The sequence below is a fragment of the Zophobas morio genome, unplaced genomic scaffold (assembly GCF_036711695.1).
Source record: "Zophobas morio isolate AGI-343-1 ecotype UQ-CSIRO unplaced genomic scaffold, CSIRO_AGI_Zmor_V1 ptg000023l, whole genome shotgun sequence".
Classification (NCBI taxonomy): domain Eukaryota; kingdom Metazoa; phylum Arthropoda; class Insecta; order Coleoptera; family Tenebrionidae; genus Zophobas; species Zophobas morio.
In genome coordinates this window covers 7,476,832-7,499,763 of record NW_026972128.1, presented here as the reverse complement: position 1 = coordinate 7,499,763, position 22,932 = coordinate 7,476,832, and the positions used below count along the sequence as shown (strand labels likewise).

Here is a 22,932-nt window from a genome sequence, read left to right as displayed (position 1 = left end):
TGGAAGATTTTGAATATCAAAGTTAGCGAACAGTGGATCATATGGAAAATTTTGAAAATGATACCAACCGTAGACATTAACAAACGCGCCAAACTTAAAAAACGACCCTAAATCTTATAAGACTAGAACCGTAGATGTTTATTTATAAATCCACACCGGTGTTCAGAAATCCTCTTAGAGGTGCGGTACAAAATAATGAATTCAGAAACCTTTACAAAATTACATATTATGGAAATCGACCTACAATTATTATCGCAAGCCTTTTCATTAATGACAACACAAGTACGTGATATTGATATTTATAAGTGTTTGGATACAAAAACGTGAATATATAGTATGAGATCACGGGTAAAACAAAGAGGTTTTGTGAATACATTAATTTTTATTTGAAATGCTAGTATATTCCATTTACGATCTTTCTGGATAAGGGGTGGCAGTTTTTTTTTAGTTTAAAAACGACTTTAAAAATGAAGTTTATGAATTCAATCATTCATTGTGACAAATGTAGAAACTGCATTGCCATAGTTAGATTTCTTTTATTGAATGGTCCGATAAACTTCGCTGTTAATAAATATTTAACCTTTACTAATTTGATGCTTTATTACTCTGTTTTAGATCATAGATACAATTTATTGGTAATGCTCGTAGGTACAATATATCCAAAGCATGAATAAAGAAAGCAAATAATTAAAATTTTTAGAGTTAGTGAGATTTGAAAACTTGCTTCTTCCAATTTAATTAATAATATCACCATAAATCTGAAGTCTTAAACATACCCAATTTATTTTTTTTGCATATTTTTTGAACCTCATTTTTGCTATAAGAGTCATAAATAGGTTGAAATTTAAAAATAAGGGACAGTAAATTTATTGGCTGAGCTTAATCTTTCAGTACAATTATTTGGAAACCAGCATTATTAAATGTTGATGTTAAGAAAGTATTTTTTAACTTTAAAGTCAAGCTCAGTTCACTATTTTCCATCCCCATGATTTCACTGGAAGAGTCTCATTCATTAGTCAGTGATACCAACTTCAAACAAAATGCATGACCCACTAGATATGAAACGTTAATGAAAATCCGTGCATAGTCTGGACCTGCCCCGGTGTAATATTCTTTATAAACATTTATTTAATAATTTGTTATTAAACTTTAAGACAAATTTGGTATATGTTTTATCACCTATATGATAATCTTAAAACACTCCTAAAATTTCACAGTAATCAATCCAGAATTTTAAACATTAAAATATATATACATATATGGATTAATATCCCATTTTTCATGTTTCGATAGACAGACGACTTAATTTTTCGAAAAAGTGTGATTCGAAAAAAAATAGAAAAGTGGGGAGTCCCCTAGATCCCATCGCCCCCTATTTGCCGCCGTCCCTGTTCGCTTCATAAATTCATGTTTATACCGTCACCGCGGCAGCACCTTTAACAACCTGTTTTCGAGGTGGGTGTTTTTTAGTTGCGCGTGAACCATGGCAGAGAAGCTGTATACTACATTGTTCAGTTAAGTTTAGTTCTTAGTGTACAATCAAGTAATAAACTCAACAAGTAAGTACAATAGACTTATTCCTATTAATAGACAGTCAGTGCTAATAATATTACAGTTACGATTTATTAAATTGATGGCTAGAGATTGGTGCGGGTGAATGTTCTTTTATGCGGATTTATTGTTCCTTGTTTCGTTTCGTTTAACCAATTTAAAAAAAAATGCGCAAAGGTGAAAACCTTGCAAGACTCTTTAAGGTGTCTGTTTTGACTTTCCAGCCGAGTTTTCAGTCACGTTTGATGCTTTGTTAAGAATAGAAAGGTTTCTTAGTATTCGCTCGAAGTTACTTCGCACAGAATTTTACATCGTTTCTGTGACCTACAAGCCGCAAGAAAATCACAAAATTAGTTTTTTGCGTGAGTAAATTTTTTCTTCAAATTAAGCCACTTTCACGCAGCCTACAGCAAGCGCCGACTGTGTACTACATAGAGAAAAATCTAATTCGAATTCAAAGCGAGCTGTCATTTCCATAACCATAACTCGTTTATGGGATTCTAAAGTTACAATGTAGCGTAGCAAAACATAAACAGTTCATATAATTTGCACTACTTTCACTTGACGTATTTAGAAAAATTCGTCACGTTTTGGATTTGTTTTGGCCAACTCCAGGACCAAAAAGTGTCGTACCAGTTGTGCTCTGGTACGGTAAGCACACACATTCCAGAATCGTGTCTAAATCGAGACAAAAGTTATTACAGTTCAGGACGGTAGCCTTGATCGTTCAATGACGATTCAAATATAAAAGAGGTTTTGCACGAGAAGAGGCGACGAGATTGTCTTTAGGCAAGGAAATTTTTATAAACGGCTAAATATTACGCAACTGAACTATACCTGCATGATTGGTTTTTCCGAGATATAATAATAGCTGCTTCAAGATTAAAAATCACAAAAAAACAGAACTGAATAAAACTAAATCTGCCAATGCCAGAAGAAAGTATTTCGATGCTATTAGAGCATGTAGACTTATGGTTAATTCAAGCGTAATTAATGTTGATTTTTTCTGTTTTCTATGTGATGGCCTTAATGAATATGTAACGATGGAGTCATTCTTAAAAATACCACATAAAATGTGTGGCAGCCTGTTTTTACTTTCTGGACGATTGTGAAGGGAAGTATTTTAGACGATTCATAGCTCATAGAAAACGAAAATGCAAGTTTCCTATTTTCGCCCCTCTCCGCCTGTTCAACTTCTGTCTGTCTGCCTGTCTACCAGTCTGCCAGTCCGTCTGTTAAAATGTACGTATATTAGGCAGATGATCTCAGAACGAACCAACCGACCTCTAAATTTTGTAATTTATTTCAGAGATTACAAAATGAACTTGTACAGAATGAACTTGCCATGTGTTTTTATTTTCTAGATATGTTTACGTGAGACACGTCAAAAAATGGGCGTGAGGATTGATTTATTTTGTTTATCATTTAATTTCTCCGAAATAACAAAATTTTTTATTACTAACAATTAATAAATTTATTCCTACCAAAATATCGATGACGTCATGTAAAGAAATACATGTTTATTGGACAAATGGATTGTATGAAAAGTTGTAGTCATGTAAAAATTACCTGAACTTAATAAAAAATAATAATTGTATACAGGTTGGAGGCATTCTTTAAATGAAAGCTAAACAAAGCATACCTTAATGATTCGTAAGTAAGGTATGCAGATAGTAATTTCAACTCGTTCTACATTATCTTTTCGAACATTATGTTCCATTAAGTAACGTTTTAACATGTCTAACTGCGTGAATAAGGAAGGGAAATCAGGATTCAGGATTACAAAAAAAAGTGTAAACGATGTGTCAACAATACTTGAATTAATAAAATTGAATAGAAACTCGCTGAAACAAGAGGTGTCATTTTCTTCTAGACTGCTTATACCTGTCGCTATGGACAAGGTTTGACATCGTAATACTTTTTTTCCTTAATTTCAGAATTTCTGGTTTAATATATCTAAATTTTTATCTAAGTGATCACTTTTTTTTATACCGGATGTCTGGAAAATGGCGGAGTAACTCTTCAATACGTTATGAACGGGGGTTTCGGGAGTCCTGCCTTGTGCATATAAGTAAGCTCGTACTGTTTCCAAATTTTGATCATTTTTTGTAAAAGTTAGTCATTGGTACTTGCTAAGATAAAACTGATTTTGGCTAATGAGATACTCTTTAAGGAAAGAGAGGGTGGGTGGGCGGGGCTAGTACCTGCTAATATAAGGCTGATTTTGGCAAATGACAATAATAATTTTATCAAATGATTACAAAAACAACACAACCATATCTTTATACATTCTAACTGAAATGGTAATTAAACATGGTCATGGGCGAGAGAAATATTAACAAAAAGTTTTATTATAAATTATAGTGATAATGAATGTGTTGTTTAGTTGTTAAACGTCGCAAAGGAACCAATTTTAAAATCGTTTTAACTCCACGAAAATGGGAGAAGGAATTTTTTTTTTACTATTTTTCCCAGACTCACCAGTTGATTGTGAAGAGCGTAGCGGAGAGTCAATGCGCCATTTTCCAGGCACCCGGTATATGTGCATAATTAGATTTAACTAATTATCTATGATTTCGAAGAAATTGACCTCCAAAGTTACGAAACCGCTAACCACAGGCGGTGGTCGGAGTTTATAATGCCGATAAAAGTAGGTAAAGATATTTGAAGGGTATTGTTCACCAATATAGGGCAGTAATGAATTCATTCGTTTCAAATTTATGGTTTCTTTAAATTCTTCCAATTTAGAGTCTATTAGGGTGATCAACAAATATTAAATTTTTAGAGTTAGTAAAATACGTTCTAAACGTATTGACTAAACTATGACAAAGTAACAAATTACACAATGAAGAATCTAAAAAAAGGAAACCCAAATACAGACATAATGAAACTGTTTCTAGATCTCAAGTTTCGTCTGAAATGAAGACAACTTTGATTTTTAAATTGTCTACCTTATTTCAGTTTTTCGGTTTCAGTGATTGCTTTCGCAGTACAGCAATATAGAATGCACAATAGGTTACATAAGAAAGTGTACAGCATGAAAATTCCTTCAACAATGTTGGGAACTCTGTTGCTATATCAGTTGACCGTCGTTAATGTTATAGTTGATTATTACAGCCATTGTTGCAAAACAGTTTTCAATTCGACCTTACTCTATTTCTTGTTATTATTATTTCCACCAAAAAATGTAACGACGTCATCGCAAAATGTTGCTAAGTAATTGATATATATTTAAATGTAAAAAATTATATGTACCTGTGTCCTTTTAAAAATCGTCCGGTATTTCAAGGTGCAGCATTTTTAAACGGAAACCAAGTTCATTGTGAAGACATTTAGTAGCAAATGAACCGTGCGCAGTCTTTATGTAATCGATTATGTGACTTCTCAATAGATAAGCACAAGAGATGCTATGGCATGTACCAGATAGTATATGTCTAAACGGAATTTATTTTCTGCGTTATCCTTTTATATGGCCACAGTTTATACCCGACAGTTTGCTCTCGCATGGAAACACGTCCCGTGCGGTCATGCCGGATCAGTTTGTAACCAAGCAGACTCGTACCTGACTTATTACTGGTCAATTGGATTCCGTGCCAATTTGTCGGTGGAAACTGTCTTCCTATGGGCTTTGAGTATCTGATTAGTCTATAATACGACTACCTCTCCCTTAATTTTTTTATGTGTAGTATAGTTATAAAGGAATATAGCTATACAGTTAATGTAGATAGTGGAAAAACTCTCTAATAATGCTAATAAAAGAACAACATATGAGGTTAACACTTATATAATGAATGATTACACATAGTGTTCATGGAGACTAAACATACAATTATTTTCCATGTATCTGTAGTATGGTATTCAAGTGACGCGATCATGTTCTAAACTGATCTAAAAAGTGTTACAAATAAATAGCACGGAAATATTTACTATATCTTTCTGTGCAAACTAGGGTTTTATTAGCTTTGTTCTGATGTAATAGTAAGTGAGATAAATGATAATTTATTATATAATAGTGTGCCCACATGTTTAGCAAACGATTTAATTGGGAATATATAATTGTCCAAAGTATATCTACTGTAGAAGTGACGCAGAAATTACGTTTTAAAATTTATTATAATCATTTCCTTAATATTGTTTGTCATTGCTCCACAATATAATTAATACAAATGGAAAACAATAATGCAGCTAAAATCCCTACACACATCCAAACTACTGTCCACCAAACAGTTGCCAAATTTCACCTGTTCTTTATTTTATATATTTCTTATTTAGAATTTACTATAAATTATTTATTACGCTTATGTAAGCACTGACATCGCATTTTTTGTTTTCATCACGCTCTCTTGAATAACTAACAACAAATGTATATAAGCAACAGGAACTGGGAACCTATGAATTATTACCTTGATATTAGAAATTGAAAATAAAAATTGAATTCGGGGCTGCATGTACATGAACTGACATTAACGTAGTTACGTTAAATAACTCAAGCTTTAATAATTGTCTTTAGTGCAATTTTCTTCACTCGTAAAGCGTAGAAACCTTTGTTCCTGTGTATTCAAGTAGTTTTCACGCCTCGTTTTATTATTGAGGATTAAACCGTTATGTCTACCATAATAAGTTTTGTATCTGCAGTAAGTTTTCAGTACTGGGTAAGTCAGTATTTAGATTTTCTGAGCGTCCGAGAAAAATAAACCAACCTAGTCCATTTTATTCGTTTTAAATTGTGTGTTCCTCCTCGTAATTAAACCTAAAGCCGAACTTACACAATTGAGTTAATTGGTTGTTTGTATGACGTCGTTTGCACAATATTCGCGGTTAAAATTTCTCTTCCTAAAAACGTGCGCTTTTTGCATTTTATATTTTTTAACCACAACTTCGCAGTGATTATCCTTTAAATAAAAAGCTGTAATTTCAGATTAATTGACTATGAAGATTTTAAACGGCATGACAATAAGTAGTTATTATTTTAACAACTGCTAGTAATTGCTGATAATTTTTATTGAAACGCGGATCACCATATTGTGTAACGTAGACGGAAACGTACCTTTTCACGGTCATGTTCTAGTCTGTCAAAATTATCAGGTTTGCTACTTATTTAAATAACAGCTGATTTGACCAAGTGACTGGCCTCGTGGGCGTAAATGCTTTCAAATAGCTACATAAGCAACCTTAAGGTCAAATTATACAAAGGTTTCTAATCAAAAAATGATGTTAAACAAGTCTATTCATCTAATAATGAAGGAAGCGTTTGTGTTTTTTATAGTTTTGAAATTTCTCCCGGAACGTTTGTCCAACAATTAATAATTAATGCAAGAATGGTCGTAAAAGTTATTTTTCCCACAGTTTTAAAAACTCTTGAATAACGAGTCATTTCGTAATGACAATAGTGTTAGCATCAACGACGTGCATTTACCGGTGGCAAATGCAAAAAGTGTTTATGCAACGTTCACAGTGTGACCATTTGGAAGAAACGACGTAGTTCTGAGGAAGGAATCGATTAACAATACTGCTAATCTAATTTCATAATGGACGGGTCCACATTATGAAAGAGATACGACCCTTTGAGTCACACTATAAGAAATAGAACAGCACAGTTGCATTAAGGAAGTTAAACTTTCATTTATCACTGAGTAACTATCGCTGGCTATCTATAGGCATGTTACTCGATTATATGCAAACAGTTAACATTCTTTGCGTCAATAACTGGTATAGAGGAATCGATGATTAATTGTATGTAAACGCTTATAATGTTTAATAGAATTTGAAAAAGTGAACTTGGTAATTATTTTCAATGTCAGTTTTTTTAAAAGTCGTGTCATTACAGTAAGGCACATCATTTACATACTCGCCCACATAAATTATTCATAGCAGAAAAATTGCAATGATCTTCAGTAAACGTAAAATTAGAGAAAACACAGGGCTGGTTCGTAACTAATCCAACACAATGGATGACGCGACCTTAATAACAGCCGGCACGTTTTACCGTAGAAGTTTACAATCACCTTTACTGTAGGTGTGAATAATGTCAGATAAAAATCTTGCTATTTAATCGTAAAGTTCATGAAAATTGAAGAAAAACTAGAGAAAGCGCTGCGGCGAAAAACTGTGCCAAAGAAGATTTTTATTGGTCGCTCCTGATGTGTTATTATGATAAATCTTTTTCTCTATTGCCTTTTCCTTTCTTTTGTCCCACTAAACTGATGGTTGCGTTTCATGGTTAGCGCGTTTGAAACTGTTTTCCTCGTGTAATTTTTGTGGTTTGCTGACCGTTGTTCCTCATTTTAGATTCAGGACAAGAGATTTTGTCCGTATTTTCAATAAGTATGATCGCCGCATTCAGGTAGCCATTATACAAAACGGTCATTTACCTTGTAAAATTATACAAATTTATTCGTTCCAATGCCACTGCAGATGACGTTGACGTCACAATTGCTGTTTTTGTTCACTTCACAGGAACTTTACATAATGTAGGCGTTGCGAGCAATTTTTAGTAAAGTGAAAAAATCGGGCTATTATTATTAGTAGTGGGTACCCACATGCGAAGCGAAGCAAATAATGATAAATTATGCAAAATTTACAAGCATTGATTTTTCAAGGCTCTGTAAAATCCGTACCTCCGCGTTTAATCGCTTGGCTTGAGCCGGATACTGCATGAAATATCTTAATTGATATAGGATTATTTCTGCTAAAATTATTTCGACTTGAGTACTATTTCATGCCATTGTTTTGCGTTTCCGTTAGCATAACTCCATTGTTTCACATTTCACATGATCAAACTACGATTAAACAATTTTCATCTTCAAACAAATTTGTACTTCATGCCTCTGCTATGGCTTGCTAATCAAGTCAATCAGTTGACAAAGAACCGTTGGAAGTGATGACCGTTCCATGTCTAGTCACTGTACATACGTCGAAATATAGCAGTACACATCCGTTTAAATTACGTAACGCCCCCTTGACGTATTACCACCCAATATTTGATTTTTTATGCGTAATGATTGCTTTCGTCGAAGCTTGAACCAGCTGATAAAAATCAACGCATAATTATTACGATTCACAGGAACCGCAATATCAAAAAAATAAATTGAAACCGAAAGACATTTCCTCGATTAATGGCCCGACGTGAACTCTTCAAGTACCATTGAAGAAAACCTGTTGGCAGTAATTGTAGTAATGGCATTCCTAATTGTTGCCTCTCGACGATAATTTGACCAAGTTTTGCTTGCTTTTACTCAGGATGCTACGAAAAATTGGTCTGGCCTTCGATATCCAGACGAGGTCGTACCATCCAATTTTTTTATTGTTTGATAAAAGTTCATTTTCTTTTTATAAGACTAGATCGTCATTTAATAGTATCTCACCTTCTTACCGCTGAAAATAAGTGAAACTATTAGAAAGCATATCGTAATACCCACTTTCGTTAAAACATTATCTAGTAATGAAACTCATAAAAATATTTTTTTTGGAAAGCAAGAAAGAAATGACGGGTTCCTTATCTATAAACACTTTTATGAGTTAATTATAATTAAAATTAAATTATCGCAGTCTTTTTGTGACCAGCCTACCTTCTTATGTCATGTTTTTCAGTTGACTGGTTTTATTTCATGGTACGAGAGCTCAAGTTATTTCATTATTGCATTTGATTTTCTACGTTGGTTGGCTTGCCATTGTTTTCTAGTTTTGCTTCACAACGCTAAGTATAAATATTTGAAACTCATTTCAGATCAATGAAGTTGGACAAAGCTAAACGTTCCTCATTTTGTGTATAAAAAAATCTCAAGATGTATTACGACAGGGACATGTACTGACTCAAGTTCAGCCTTAATGGAATGACGTTAACGTGTTATTTATTTTGTCCTAATTAGTCTAAATTAATTTAAGATGAGTTATTAAAAAATTCCCACAACTAATTGATGTCGACGGACATATTAACTATTTCAAATTGCAAGAGTATAATTATCAATGCCTTTTAAAAATTTATGAATCATTTACACAGTTGTGGGAAAGTTACAATTATGCGTTTTTATATTTTCTTTTAAGGCAGACTACTTCCCATTGAAAAATCCATTGCACTACTATATCTGTTTAGCTTAAGGAATTAAACCCAATTGTGCTCCACATAATTTAACGGAAGTAGACCTTGATCCATCATCTGATCTCAAAAAAAAAAGATAACCTATGATTGTCAGTATAAATTAAGTTCACGACATACGGTATACGGACACAATCACACACGTCGTGTGTACTGGGAACTGACTATAATGGCAACGCTTGTCCATTCCGTCCATTAATTGTTCAAATTTGAAACTGTATACTTAGAAGCTATTTTATTTGAATTTAATTATAACTACTATTTAAAAATACCTTAACATTATAGGCTGTTTAAAACTGACTGATTACAGAGTAGGGCCCATTATGTTTCAAACACCGATTATTTAACTGATTGCTTGAAAAAAATAACGAGAATTACCGACTCCACACAAAAACTGTCCAGATAATAGCTGCCTGTCAGGAAGTGGTTCCAGACAGTAACCATCACTTCGGCAGTGGTTTGCACAAAAAATGTTAAAAAGAAAATAAGACAATAAGATGTGATTGGTATTTAAGACGAATTAAAGCCACAAAAACTCTTCACGTTTTTACTTCACTGCCATGCAAAAAAATGAAGTTAGCCTTGTGTCTTGAAATTAATGATGCCGCATATTTGAAAAATTGTAGAATTTGAATACATAATTTTTATAATTCTCCAAAACCCATGTACAATCGCAATTAGCTAGGACAAACACTTTTCGAGATATTTATTTAACCGGTTTCATATTTTAGCCGGAACTTAGTCTTTGTGTATGTTAATACAAGAGTCTTGTCAAACACTTGTAAAAACAGCAATTTCTAGTGGTGTTGAGTAACTGCTAATTTAGTAATGGGATGTGATATTTTGTCGTTAGAAAACACTAGTAAAGGCAACTTCAAGTGTATTAATAAGAATTGCGAATTGGGAAACAATATAATGCATAATTTGGTTATTTGAATTTTGTAATTGCCTAATATTTGTTAAATTATTTCTTGTTTGCTGAAATATATTGCTTCGAGAACACATTACATCACATGTTTTATAGATTGTGTTAATTGGCACTAAAAAAACTCATTTAGGAAACTGCCGCATGAAATCGTTTTGTGTGCGAACTATAAATTTATAAGCTGTTTGATGTACCGAATTAAGTAAAAAGTTACTTCTTGTTTGTAGTTAATATAAATATTTAAAAGTAAGATTAATTAGTCACAAATTGGGTTTTTCAATGTCACTTGTAAACCAAATTAGTCATAATAACGGAAAAAACTATTTATATCTACATATAAAACAAAAAAATCGCCCCTCGAATACTCTGGGTTTACCTGCAATATCTCAGTCACTTGGAAATGTGGAAGTTTGAAATTTAGAACGGATAATAATTAACACAGACAAATCTGCAAAATGAATGTTCAAGTAGCATTATATCGCTTTTGATTTTTACGGAAATAATAATCAACTTTTTCCTTTCGACTAGAATGTATAAAATATGTTTTTAGGTGGGTTAAATACAATACTTTTGATTTTTAATTAACACCTGTAACATAATATCACGTAACATATAATACTACACAAAGGTGTTAAATTATCGGTTAAAAAAAATCTGCATTAAAAAATGTACTCTGCTCCATTTGAATTAAAATTAAAAGTTGATATCATCAAAAATAAGCACAGATTTTATGAGTATTTCTTAAAAAATTATAAATTTATTTATAGAACTGCCGTCATTTATAGTTTTTTAATTTACGGATTTACAGACCGCCACTGAAAAAATAAAAAATATTCCATTTAAGAAAAAAGAAAACGTTGATGTCCTTTCCATAAAGTAACAAAGGTGATATGATTAAGATGTTATATTCACTTTATACATTTCTTTGTTTTAATTAAGTGTTTTAAGTTATATACTTCTTTCTTTTGAATATCTTGACATATTAAAGAGAAACAAGTCAACTGAGACACCCTATATATGGGATGAGTCACAAGTGCGCGTTTGTCGGTATCTCATTAATTATTAGAAACAGAAGAAAAAGTCAAAAACCAAAGTTGTACGGTTCCTTGAGGACTATAGTTATTTTTTTATTATTATTATTATTTTTATGAAACAACCTATATATTTTGATTGACTGCTCGTCAAGCTGTACAATTTTCTAGATTTTTTTTAGTAGTGAAAGGATTTACAAAAAATCATAGGAATATTTAATAAATACGACATCCGACAGTATTTTGTATATTTAAATTGATAATTTAAATTGACGTAGTAGAAGAAGGAGGACAAAAAACAGAGTAAGATACAGTAACTAAATACAGGCTTTTTCATTTGAAAAAAACTGAAATATGGATACATATTTGACAATTGTGAAGTTTTAGATTTTTATAAACACTGAAGGTATACTAACATTTTATTTAGTTGATACCACAACAAGACGCTTGCCTTTATTTATCCTTCTACAAAATATTGTCAGACAGACTGTAAAAATAATCCTATTGCAATTTTTTTGTGAACCCTTTCATTGTCAAAACATTAAAGAAAATTCGAATAACGTGGCAACGTCGCATCGGAATTTCAAAAGTAAACTGTGGTTGTAAAGCATAAAAAACTAGGTCACTCTAAATATGTAAAAATATATAGGGTGTCATTTACTTTAAAAGTAATTTTAAAGTATAGGCCTCAAAGAACCATTCAACTTTAATGTTTGACTTTTTCTTCTGTTTCTAATAATTAATGAAATATCGAGAACCGCACGCTTAGTGAATCACCCTGTATATAAAAATTATATGAAATGGAGTGGGTAGTTTTTATAGTAGTTAGTAATATAATTAACAACATCGCATAATATTGCAATAAGATTCCAAATAACCTTTACTAAAGTAATGTTCTTTTATAAGGTAACATTTCATGAATTCCAAGCATGATAATTAATTTATTCTACGTCAACTTTGCATTTCTACGGTATTTCTCTAATTTAACATCTTTAATCGGGATGTTAGTTTTTATGGAATATAAAAAAAATCAAAAATTACAAAAATGTTATAAAAACCATTGAAATCTAAACAATTTTTTGAAATGACGTCATCATCGTTTGACTGAGTAGGTATAGGTACCACAAAAAAACTCTTCTGATAGGCGGTGCATTTTATTTTTAAAACAATGATGTTGGCATTGCAGCTATTTGATCCTTTATTTGACAGTTCTTTGACCGCAACTGCTACAATGAAAACAACGCGTTGATGTTGCCAACATCATTATTTTAGAAATAAATTGCACGGCCTACAAGAGTTTTTTTTTTCGAGTATATAGTACATATATTAATTTTGATATGCATAATGTAACCCTTCCCATTTCTTAATGGAAACAGTAATTCCAAAAAATAAAAGCTTTTTGGTGAAGTTCAAACCTCAAAGAGTACCTGTTATAACGAATTATATCATCTTTTTTATTAGAACACCCAGATGAGTAAAAAAAATCGGTAGTATATTATTAAATCACAATGCATGTTGCGCTCTAAACTTCAAGTGAGGTGTACCTACTTAAGATGACGTCACCAATTTTTTGGAGAGAATGGTTAGACGCATTTTTCTTGCTATCGCTACAATAATTTTGAAGTAGGTATGTACATCTGAAATTTCAGAATTTTTTTAATTTCAGTTATTGTTTTTAATCGAAGTTTCCAACAGGTTATGTGTGTTTTCGTGATGATAGAATCAAAAGATTGTTTCAGTTTGAACAATTACATTTCCAAATGTCAAATGACTATTGACAAGAAGTGTTATTTATTATGTGTATTTGTGCAAACTTATTGGTACATACCTAGGATTACGCGAAAGTACAGTCTTGTATAAAGTTGCACATCTTCGACTTTTAGGTCATACAAAATTGAAACATGTTTATCATGATAATCAGTTATTTATTATACTTTGCTGAAAATTATTACAGGTATTAACCACGCGATCGAAAACAATGAATGAATTAGAGCTGGCGTTGTCTGTCAAGCTTCGGGTGGTACTACTGACCTCAATTTGACACAAATCAATGTCAACGTAGCCTTTAACTAATTACTTTTTGTCAATGTTGATGTTATGTATTTAGGATTTGTCGAAAAAACGTTTTTATTAGAAATGACAAAAGAACTGGTCTTCCCGATTTTGCTATTAATTTTTGACACTAACAAGGGACTGACCAGAATGACGTGGTGTGATTGTGCAATGGTACCACCTATACAATTATTCTCACAGCTAAATCTGATTAGTCTCATTTTCCGGTACTCAGTCTTATGGATAAAATAAACAATAAAAATCCGCCTTTTTACATCAATAAAATGAAAAAATACGACGTCGATTTTATGTTTTGGCATGAAATCGTTATACGGAAATTTCAACTGGTTCGTTAAAAAATAATTCAACCAGAGTTTATATTACTGCAAATTTGCCATAGATTGGTTTCTGCTTGTGGAAAGGATTTTACGTCGTTGGTGTTTTTCATTGGAAAAGATTTACATGGTCGGTTTTATCTAGACAGTAGCATTTTGTGGTTAAACGCAACGCTTCTGATAAGTTTCTTAAAAACTCGTTTAAATTGCACTAATGAATATTTACAGAAAAACATCTACACACATCCAAGAAAAAATTTGATTTATTGTGACCTGTGTTCATTATTCGCATCATCGCCAAAATAAGTGATGTTTTTTATTCTTGTTTAAGACACAAATTTCAAAAATTCCCTCCACAAAAGTGAAAGGCCCGTACAAATTTTCCCCAAGGATGATGTGCAGTGAAATAAACTGTTTTACAAGTTTTAATGACACTAGTGTTTGTTGCATAAAGCCAAGCGTCACGCTATTCTCTGAATCAAAATAATTTCATGGTAATTTATTCGTGTTTATTTACACGAATCGAACAAATAAAATCACGTGGCAGCAAAAAATGTCAGCACAATTGGCCATCTCGTTATATTTCGGAGGTGATCCTTGAAAACACCTCCACCTATGGTAATGGTTGCAAGCGTTGCATAACGTTTTAGAACAACCATTATTGTTAATTGCTGCTTAAACTTGCAGCTTGCTCTAAAATGGGTCATTGCCGTAATCTTCTTCGCGTCTTGGTTTCGCACTTTCTTATTCGTCTGCAAATTTAATTATAAACAGTTAGAGAATATTAATTAACGGCGCCCGGTGGTAGACATCGCGTAACCCGGAAAATTAACTCCAAATCGGACGTTAATTAAAATTTCTATAAGGGTATAATTCATGTGATATCATCGTTAGAGATAAATATTCATCGTATCAATTTACAACAGGATGTCTGCATTTAGCCGAATGGAAACCGTACAATTGACAGCACTTCGGAAGTTTTAAATATAGCAGAGACCAGAAATGTTTATTGGTGTCTTTCATTTAGCCAACACTCACGTCAGAAAAATCGGTTGCGAAAAAATTTGTTACATTCCGGACAACGTAGACAAAGGTTTTCAGTCATTGATGTGTTACAATACGTAGAATCGTGATGAGTTCTTTAACCTCGACGTTTGCATAATTTGTGCATGAATAAAAGTGAAAAGTATTCTATAATAAATTGTTCAAAGTCTATTGTTTCCAGAATTGAGAATTTAAGATGTTTTCTCACTGTTGTTGTATGATATAGAAATTACTCTTGTTTTTTGTTACAGAATGTCGACCCTCTTGAAGTGGGCCCAGAACACACAAGGCAAACTGAACAGTAAAAATTCGAACGGTACCAGCGGAGAACGCAAATGGATTCACCCACCTGAAGCACTCCAAAAAGGACATATAGCGTATCTTGTCAAATTCCTAGGTAACACAGTTGTAGATCAACCAAAAGGTATAGAAGTAGTGAAGGAGGGAATAAGAAAACTGAGATTTACCCAACAATTGCGAAAAAGCGAAACCGGTGCCAAAACTAGAAAAGTCGAACTGACCATCAGTATAGACGGAGTGGCCATTCAGGAACCTAGAACCCATGTTATCTTACACCAGTTTCCGTTACACAGGATATCCTACTGCGCAGACGATAAAGGAGAAAAGAAGTTCTTCTCTTTTATTGCCAAACAACCAAACCAAGGTACTAGATTTACCGGTTTTTCTCCCCAGAAATAATTCCTTCTTGTTGCAGTGGACAATGAAGCAGAAGAAAAACACGAGTGTTTTGTTTTCATATCGGACAAACTCGCTGAAGAAATCACTTTAACGATAGGGCAAGCATTTGAATTAGCATACAAAAGATTCTTAGAGACTTCAGGAAAAGATCTAGAGTCGCAAAGGAGAGCCATGATAACTCAGCAAAAAATTAAACGATTGGAACAGGAAAATAATATTTATAAACAACGACTTTTGGACATTTCGCACTTTAGTAACATCCGACCAGAGCTGGATCAGTACTTGAAAAAACACGAAATTAAAAACATCTTGGAAGTTCCCCTTTCAACTAGTGTTAGTTCCAGTGACAGTTTGGAACCAGTGAATGGAACCACGAAAAAACTGTTAGATTTTAGTTCAGACAATACAAATGGAAACGGTAACGATTGCAACAAATGCAAATTGTGTTTTGAAAGTTACAATTTTAGCACCACCTATTCCCCCTCGTGCTTTCGAAAACACGCCCTCTGTAGGAACAAAACTGGAAGGACTGCTTTTGAACGAATTTGACCAAGATAATGATTTCAATCCACGTTCATTTGAAAATAATCACACAAATGCTTTTACTAATATCAATGGAAATGCAACAAATCCTCCTTTAAGTACGATTTATTAAACGCAAAGTTTTATTTTTTAACGATCCTTTTGCAGTTGCGCCACCTCCAAAAGCGGCCAGAAGAACTAATGTTAATAATAATAATGAAACTAATGCTACTAAGACGATGGGACAGGACTTGTTTGGAGCGGGCCCATTTGGTCCCCAGACGACAATATCGACAGTGTCGTCAACCAATAAGTACGTTTTGAGTAAATGACTATATGATTATTTCATTTTTGTTTTTGTAGCGGAAACAATGATAAAACTTTTGATCCTTTCGAAATGGGGGATTTTAGTTCAGCCGCCACGTCACAGGATATTGAAAATGCCATTGGATTATTAGATAAAAGGATTCTGGAAATGAAGGTAAATTAGAACTTGAATGGGAATTATTCGCTCTATAGGAGAGGCCTTCAGAGCAAAATAATAAAATGCGTAATTTTTTTGTCTAATATAAAAAAAAACAACTGACGACAAATACTGGGTGACCATTATGTCTGAAGCAAATTTTTGACAAGTTTTACATAAGCACGCCTAACTAACGTTTTGATTGGTTGTCACTTTAACAATTAGGTATGCCATTAAACAACTTTAAATAGGTTGCCAAGCTGGCACGGTTTTTTTGATAAAAAGTTTAAAGTTGATAGTATTTTTTATCAAATTAGGTCAAGGTACTTAAATATTTCATTGGTAATATTATTATTGTTCATTTTATTTTATCATACTAATAAACTAGCGAAAATAATTATTCCTAATTTGCTATTATTTTCCGGCCTTGAGGCTGAATTATCATAAATAATAATTTGATATTAAGATTTTCCCCATTGAAATAAAGTGTTTCAAAATTATTTTTCTTTTAATTTCCTATGAAAACAGTCGAATTTTTGTCATGCTGATTTGAAGAGCAAACTTGTGTTATACAGTCTGTAGAACTTGTTTTCTTTTTGTTGTAAAATTGTGTCTTAAGTAATAAGCCCCTCACGTTCTACGAATTTTTCAGTTGCTGTAAAATGGGTTGCCTATTTTAAGAAATGGTCACAGATTACGGTTACTGTGAAATGAAGGAAGGACCTTATCTTGAGATAATACTGATTCCTTTGAATGTGGTTGTATCATCTATCCATTGACATTTCATTACGCAGATTATCTTTTGTGACTATTTGCCAAACAAATTTTACAACGGTAAAACAGTATAGTGGTGTTTTCTTACTTAAATCAGTCTTAAACCAATATTTTAACAGTTGTGCCATGAAATATTTTCAGCAACCCTCTTAATAATAAATACCAGTGAAATATTTGTCACACAATGGGCATAAAGCATAAGAATGTCATAAGCATTAATGCATAAGAATTTATGTTTAGTGCTCTATGGTTGTATTCGTTCACAATGAGCATAAGTGCTCATTCACAATGGGCATAAAGCATAAGCATGTCCTAAGCATTGTGCTCATTGTGAACGAATAGAAGCATAGAGCACTACACATAAATTCTTATGCATTAATGCTTATGACATCCTTATGCTTTATGCTTTATGCCCATTGTGAATGAGCACTAACTCATAAATTTATTAGAGGAAAAAATTTAGCTGCCAGTTAGAAATCTTTTTGTGGATGTAATGGTTATGGGGGTATCAACTGTACCACAGGTTAATCCTTTTCTGAAGTTGGTACTGTTGGTTTTAACTGACAGAACTTCCACATTTTAAAATCCGTTTTTGTGTTACAGACCGGTTTCAGTCGTGGCATCAGCTTTGGAAACGACGATTTTTCCCTGGAGAGCTTAGACCCCTTGAGAAATTAGCTTTACTGTGTAAATTATTATAAATAGAAATTATTTGTCATATTGGCAAGTCATCTTCATCGTGATGAATCTCTAGATCAAAAATCGAATATTTTATTTTGTATTATAATTAGGCTGTATTTGTTGTTCCAAGTATTATGAAGATGTATATCTGTTTAAAGTAACACTATATTTTGTTATAAAATTTATAATATTATTATATTTTGAATACAAGTATTATTGGTAATTGGATAATTATTGTTTTTGTTTTTGATTATTTAAATTTGTCAAGACAATCAAAATTGTGATGTTTGTAAAATTCTAGTGAAAATGTCTCATCTACTTTTTTTGTTATTATTATGTTATAATCTTCTTGATTTAAACCTGGTAATAAATTTTCACACTAAATTATGTGTCTAAACTTTTGTACACGTTTAGGGTGAGTATGAGCCACCTAAAAGCGCCGCGTATCCATTTGGTGATGAAGCTCTTAACGCTGATATGAGAGAAGATCGTGTCCCAGACGAGGGTCGAGAAATAAATATTGAGCTTATCAAGGTATGTGGTACCTAGGCTGTTTCATAACATATAATCAGTGACACTTTTGTAAGGATATATACACATTTTGTCTCAACACAACTGACGGCGACAGCATGTATGATGAAGGGCCAGATAACGACAGTAAATGTGCAAAATGCGATGTAAGACCAACAGTCGATAAACGAGGTGTTTTGGTTGAGTGTTACAACTGTACAGACAATATAGATACGGTGACAGTGTCACAACAAGTTTGGTGCATTTCGTATAACTTTGACATAAAATAATTTATTCCTTGTAGGAGTCATCACCAGAACACATTTTATTTTTAACAACTTATCTCGAGATCGCTAATTATTCCGCCCCAGAAGAATAACCAGTTATTTGCATTCCAATAAAAATAAATTGTGTTTGGGAAAATTTAAACTTCTTCTTTTATTGCGTTATATACAAGAAAAGAAACGGTAACAACCATCTCGGTTAACACAATCAAATAATTTCGAAAGAATTTTAAAAATTTGTGTTTATTCGGTTGGTATTTAAGTAAAATCAACAAAAAAGAGTGTGCGATGTAGGAAATTTTAATGTTTACTACAAACTGTTGGCAAGCTTGATTTTTCAAATTGTGTTTGTGTTAATTTTGGAAAATATTTTTATACATTTTGTAAATGTTAAACGCGATCAACACCGGACTATTTTTTAATATAAATTTAGGTATGTTATTGTGTTGTTCGAAAACTGTGCTTAGTAGTGTCGCCGACTCCCCCTCAAGGTCAAACAAGTAAAGGTAATTCGTTTTTCCTTACATTCTGTTCCTTAAAAAATCCACTTTATTTTTAAAGAGAAAACCTTACAGAAATGCAATTTCATTACATTTTATTAGCCGCAAAGTTGCGCAATGTTGCTTTTGTTTTTTAAGGTTATGTCAAACAATTCAGAGGTTATGTCTATTATGTCTCGTGAGGTGTGTTGAAATTTTGTTCACTGTAAAAAAGCCGGTAAGTGTGCTTTTCCACTCTAAATCCCAATTTGAAATTTTATTGATGAATAGTCACTAAAAGAAAATGTGGTACAAAAATTTGGGAGCGCATCTAAAGTCCATCACGACTCTGAACCAAATTCTCAGACAATCATCGCACGCCGCACGAAGAAAAGTATTAACTGAATCAAACGACTTGAACGTGTTTAAAGTTGGCTACAAACTGCACGGCTTCGAGATAAAAGGGGTGCAAGAAGTGTCCGAGTTTCGCCTCACAGCTATTCACCTAGTGCATGAAAACACAAAAGCTGAATACTTGCACTTGTACCGAAACGACTCCAACAATGTTTTCGCCATTCAGTTTCGCACCACACCGAAAAACAGCACCGGCTTGCCTCACATTCTCGAACACACGGTTTTGTGCGGGTCAAAGAAGTACCCTGTTCGAGATCCGTTCTTCAAAATGTTAAATCGCTCATTGGCTACTTTCATGAACGCCATGACTGGATCCGACTACACGGTGTACCCGTTCAGCACGCAAAATTTGAGCGATTTTCGCAATTTGCAGAAAATTTACCTCGATGCGACGTTTCGCCCATTATTGAAGGAATTGGATTTCATGCAAGAGGGCTGGCGCTTGGAGAATGTCAATCCAGCGGACGCCGCCACCCCGCTGATAATCAAAGGTGTGGTTTACAATGAAATGAAAGGGGCGTTTTCGGAAAACGAAAATTTGTTGGGGCAGAAATTGCAAAATTTGATATTGCCGGATCACACGTATGGGGTTATTTCGGGGGGTGACCCTTTGGAAATTCCGAATTTGACTTGGGAGGATTTGAAGAAGTTTCACGCGGAGTGTTATCACCCAAGTAATGCTAAATTTTTTTCGTATGGTAATTTTCCGCTTTCGCCTAGTTTGGAATATCTCAATAGGGTGTATTTGTCACCACATGAATATCGCGAGCCTGCGCATACAGTCGTCCCCAAGCAAAATCGTTGGAGTGCACCTAAACGTGAACATATAGAGGGTCGCTTTGAGGCTATGAGAGAACCTATAGAAAAACAAAATTCAGTTGTTGTTTCGTTACTTCTGTCGGACATTACGGATATCTACGACACTTTTTTGATGCAGTTTGTGTCCGAGTTGTTAATAAAGGGTCCAAATTCACCTTTCTATAAGTCAATGGTTGAGCCAAACTTTTCTGGTGGTTTTACACCCTCTACTGGCTATGATATGCAAACTAGAGACAGCATTTTCACGATAGGGCTGCAAGGGGTGAAAAAAGAAGATTTTGATAAGGTAGTGGGAATATTTGATAGTACTTTGGACAATGTTGTTAGTCATGGTTTTGACGAAAAACACATTGAGTCGATTTTACACCGCTACGAGATTTCTATTAAGCACGAAAGCGCCAATTTTGGACTTAACGTAGTGCTTGGGTTGGTCCCTACGTGGAATCACAACGGGGACATTCTGGCTGCCTTACAAGTAAATAAACTAATAGATAAATTGAAGAAAGAAATGAAGCAAGATAGTAATTATCTTCAAAATATAGTCAAACGGTACTTCAAAGATAACACCCATCGTTTGATTTTGACGATGTCGCCCGACAAGGATTTCGAAAAAAAGCAGAATGCGTTAGAAGACGAGTTGATCAAAAAAAAGACTCAAGACTTGAAAGACGACGATAAGCAGATTGTTTTCAAAAAGTGCTTGGAATTACAAAAAGTGCAAACTGAACAACAAAACACAGACATTTTACCTACTTTGTTGATGGAAGATATAAGTAACGAAGTCGAGAAAATTTCCCGGGAACGAGTGACCATTAACTCTGTTCCTGTACAGATAAATAAAGTCAGCTCCAATGGAATCGTTTACTTCAAGGGTTTACTAGGCACTGTCGAGCTTTCTCCAGAGCAGCAAATGCTGCTGCCTTTGTTTTGCTACGTAATCAACAAATTAGGAACCGACAATTTGAATTTCCGCGAATTTGACAGTTTGATGAATCGGAAGACAGCTGGTTTATCTCTGGAGCCTCACATCGGCGAAAGTTTATTCCAACTGCACAATTACGAACCGTCCGTTTTTATTTCAAGTCATTGTCTTGAAAAAAACGTGGAGTCGATGTGGGAGTTGTGGCGTGAGCTTTTCAACATCAGGGAATCCCTGGACGTTGAAAGGTTCCAAAGATTGACTGAACTATACATGGCGAATTTGACCCATGGTGTAGCAGATGCGGGTCACATCTATGCAATGAAAGCAGCTTCAGCTTTGGTTTCTGGTAGCGCATATCAAAAAGAGCTTTTAGGTGGACTCCAACACATCTCTTACATGAAGCGCTTAATCGGTACTTCCCGCTACAAAGCGGTCCTGGAGGAAATCCAAAACATAGCAAAAATCATCTTCACGAAGAACAACCTTAGGTCTGTTCAAGCAACTTTTTTTATTCTGTGTGAATAATTTCAATCGTTGTAGGTGCGCTTTTAACATCTCCCAGGAAAACCAGTCAAAAATAATGAAGACGTTTGCACAATTTACCACGGGGATCCCAGAGACTTCTAAACAGGCTACGCATGATCGCAGCTACGTCGAGGGCAAAGTTTGGTCTTCTTTCAACGCGGTTAATTGTCAACACCACGTTTTAAACGTCCCTGTCAACTACTGCAGCAAAGCGGTTTTAACCGCTCCTTATAATAAGAAAGATTTTGCTAGGTTGAGGGTTTTAGCGCGACTTTTGTCTGCGAAATATCTGCATCCGGAACTTCGGGAAAAGCAAGGTGCTTATGGTGGAGGCGCCAGGCTAACGAGTGACGGTGTCTTGGTCTTCTACAGCTACCGAGATCCTAGAAGTTTGCAGACCCTCGACGTTTTCGACAACACGTTTGCGTGGCTTAAAGAAAATGTAGACAAGACTTCGTCCCAAGAATTATTAGAATCGAAATTAGGGGTGTTCCAAGCGGTGGACGCACCCATTCCTCCTTGTGCTAAAGGCTGTGATGAATTCTTAAGAAGACTTACCCCAGATATTTTACAAAGACACAGAGCGGAGATAATGTCGGTCGATAAGAACGCTCTGAAAGACGTTACAGAGAAATATTTAGGGAACAACGATCCAGCCTTAAGCGGGAAAGTGGTTTTGGGGCCAAAGAATGAGAAATTTGATACGACTAGTCGCCCTAGCGAAATGTGGACAACTATGGAAAACGAGTGAAATTTCCTGTACTTCGTTCATTTAATAAAACTTGATTTGTTCTATTGGTTTCTTTT

At 33.9% G+C, this 22,932-nt stretch overlaps 4 protein-coding genes across 4 annotated transcripts in view; 3 read left to right on the top strand and 1 right to left on the bottom strand.

Moving 5' to 3' along the window:
* LOC135134096 (alpha-(1,3)-fucosyltransferase C-like) overlaps nucleotides 1-22,932 on the bottom strand; it is a 51,589-nt gene that overhangs the window by 9,862 nt on the left and 18,795 nt on the right. The window lies entirely within an intron of this gene.
* Nucleotides 1,443-18,403, top strand: LOC135134094 (PTB domain-containing engulfment adapter protein 1). Its single transcript, XM_064062698.1, has 7 exons — nucleotides 1,443-1,559; nucleotides 15,285-15,697; nucleotides 15,749-16,150; nucleotides 16,200-16,373; nucleotides 16,423-16,567; nucleotides 16,618-16,735; nucleotides 18,095-18,403. Exons 2-7 carry the CDS (start codon nucleotides 15,286-15,288, stop codon nucleotides 18,167-18,169), a joined length of 1,326 nt encoding a protein of 441 aa, XP_063918768.1. The 5' UTR covers nucleotides 1,443-1,559; nucleotide 15,285; the 3' UTR covers nucleotides 18,170-18,403.
* The window catches only part of LOC135134095 (nucleoside diphosphate kinase 7), a 116,369-nt gene continuing 112,746 nt past the window's right edge, over nucleotides 19,310-22,932 (top strand). Inside the window, exon 1 of the mRNA XM_064062699.1 lies at nucleotides 19,310-19,472. The gene's annotated coding sequence lies outside the window, so the exon portion shown is untranslated. The remainder of the gene's footprint in view (nucleotides 19,473-22,932) is intronic.
* Nucleotides 19,599-22,920, top strand: LOC135134084 (presequence protease, mitochondrial). Its single transcript, XM_064062683.1, has 3 exons — nucleotides 19,599-19,683; nucleotides 19,737-22,088; nucleotides 22,141-22,920. Exons 2-3 carry the CDS (start codon nucleotides 19,750-19,752, stop codon nucleotides 22,874-22,876), a joined length of 3,075 nt encoding a protein of 1,024 aa, XP_063918753.1. The 5' UTR covers nucleotides 19,599-19,683; nucleotides 19,737-19,749; the 3' UTR covers nucleotides 22,877-22,920.